Genomic DNA, 2506 nt, shown 5'->3' on the forward strand with positions numbered 1-2506 from the left:
GCTAGTACTATCCATATTAATTTAGTCTATCAACCCTAATGGTGGTTGAGCTATCTGCCTATCCAATCTCCCTTGTAGGAACGACTCACCATTAATTCAACACCGTCATTCCAGCTTTCATGCACCTCCAACTTATTTCTATGCCCTCCCCCCGCCCCATGTGGAACAACACCAACATCGATATCTTCTTATATAAACTTCCCTATTTCTTCTTCCTCACAAGTTCACGTCTCTCTCTGGACGTCTTCGACTTTGCTTGTCCTGCTCGATTTAATTCAAGCATTCTCTCAACTTGTTTCATCTGGGTATTTTATAAATTATATATACTCATCATTTCATTGTTTATTTAATTTACAAACACCCAGATAGAGAAACCAAAATTCAATCCAGTTTATCATCAATGGATGCTGTTTCTGTTGATACTAGCAGCAGTAATAGTAATAACAGTAGTAGCATAAACATGGACAAGGAGAGATTGACGGCGGAGATGGCGTTCAAGGACTCGTCCTCCGCCGTCATCAAAATACGGCAGCGCCTGCCGGACTTCTTACAGTCTGTCAAGCTCAAGTACGTCAAGCTCGGCTATGGCTACACCGTCAACGCAGCCACCATTATTTTGTTCATACTCATTTTACCGCTCTTCATCTCGGTATTAATCCAGCTCACCGGTCTGGAGCTGGAACGGATCACAGAGCTCTGGACCAACCAGGCTGTCCGGATCGAACGCATCGACGCCGCCACCAGGCTCGCCGGTTCAGGGGTCCTCCTCTTCTTCTTCGGTCTCTACTGGGCCAAGCGGTCTAGACCAGTTTACCTGGTCGACTTCTCATGCTACAAACCGGAAGACGAACGCAAAATGTCCGTTGAGTCGTTTCTAAAAATGACTGAAGACAGCGGCGCATTTGCTCCGGACACGGTTAACTTCCAGACCCGCATTTCGAACCGGTCCGGTCTAGGCGACGAGACGTACTTGCCGCGTGGAATCACCTCCAACCCGCCACAGCTGTCCATGGAGCAAGCCCGGTCAGAGGCCGAGGCGGTCATGTTCGGCGCGCTCGACTCACTCTTCATAAAAACAGGAATCAAACCGAACCAAATCGACATCCTCATCGTGAACTGCAGCCTGTTCAACCCGACGCCGTCGCTGTCGTCCATGATCGTCAACCACTACAAGCTAAAAACCGACATTAAATCGTACAACCTGGGCGGCATGGGCTGCAGCGCCGGTCTGATCTCCATCGACCTCGCTAAGGACCTCCTCAAAGCAAATCCCAACTCCTACGCAGTCGTCGTCAGCACCGAAAACATAACCTTGAACTGGTACTTCGGAAACGACAAATCAATGCTCCTCTGCAACTGTATTTTCCGAATGGGCGGCGCCGCGGTTCTTCTATCGAACAGGAACCGCGACCGCCCCCGGTCCAAGTACGAGCTCGTACACACTGTCCGGACCCACAAGGGCGCCGACGACAGGAACTACAAGTGTGTCTACCAGCGAGAAGACGACAAAGGGACCGTCGGCGTTTCGCTGGCGCGTGAGCTGATGGCCGTGGCGGGCGACGCATTGAAAACGAACATAACAACGCTGGGCCCACTCGTCCTGCCGTTTACCGAACAGGTGTTGTTTTTCATAACGCTGATTAGGAAGAAGGTTTTCAAGGCGAAGGTCAAACCGTACATTCCGGACTTCAAGCTCGCGTTCGAGCACTTCTGCATACACGCGGGTGGACGCGCCGTCCTGGACGAGCTGGAGAAGAATCTTCAACTCACTGAGTGGCACATGGAGCCGTCTCGGATGACGTTGCACCGGTTCGGCAACACGTCGAGCAGTTCGCTGTGGTACGAGCTCTCGTACGCGGAGGCCAAGGGCCGGGTCGGGAGGGGTGACCGGGTTTGGCAGATTGCTTTCGGGTCGGGTTTTAAGTGTAACAGCGCGGTATGGCGGGCCCTCCGGCCGATTTCTGTCGGGGACGGGTTGGGTAACCCGTGGATGGACTCGATTGACAAGTACCCGGTCAAAGTCCAGATGGCTTAGTCTGTGTTTTCCACGTAGCGTTGTTTCAGTGGGCGAAGAGCTCCACTTGTACTCTCGCGCGTGGAATTAGTTGTGGCTGGGATTGTTTTCTTTTTTTTCTTTATTTTTTTTTAAATTTTTTCTGTTTATTACTGAATTTCCTATATACCAATTTGTAGAATGAATTATTTAAAAAATAATTGAATATTAAGGTTTTTAGAAAATTATTCTTAATGTTTTGCTAATTTTGTTTAAATTTGTAGTGTTGCTCGATTAGATTGATTTACTGATTTGTTATTCAGTTGCAATTAGAAGGGGACAAGGAGATTAAAAATCCCAGTACATCAATGGCATTGATATGTTCTGCATTGAACAATTATATTCAATGCACATAAAAGAACAAGTTAATATATCTCAATCTAAAATCCCAACTACCAGAAAGTAGAAATTAATCATGTATTGGTTAGAGAAAAAGGTCAAACATTAAGATCT

The 2506-nt window shown here is 47.8% G+C and overlaps 1 protein-coding gene across 1 annotated transcript; it reads left to right on the forward strand.

Annotated features, from left to right (window-relative positions):
• Positions 1-201: 201 nt before the first annotated feature.
• On the forward strand, positions 202-2267 carry LOC137734783 (3-ketoacyl-CoA synthase 1-like). Its single transcript, XM_068474067.1, has one exon. The coding sequence runs from the start codon at positions 401-403 to the stop codon at positions 2033-2035; it is 1635 nt and encodes a 544-aa protein (XP_068330168.1). The 5' UTR covers positions 202-400; the 3' UTR covers positions 2036-2267.
• Positions 2268-2506: the final 239 nt, after the last annotated feature.

Source organism: Pyrus communis, chromosome 5, assembly GCF_963583255.1.
Source record: "Pyrus communis chromosome 5, drPyrComm1.1, whole genome shotgun sequence".
In the NCBI taxonomy this organism is placed as follows: Eukaryota; Viridiplantae; Streptophyta; class Magnoliopsida; order Rosales; family Rosaceae; genus Pyrus; species Pyrus communis.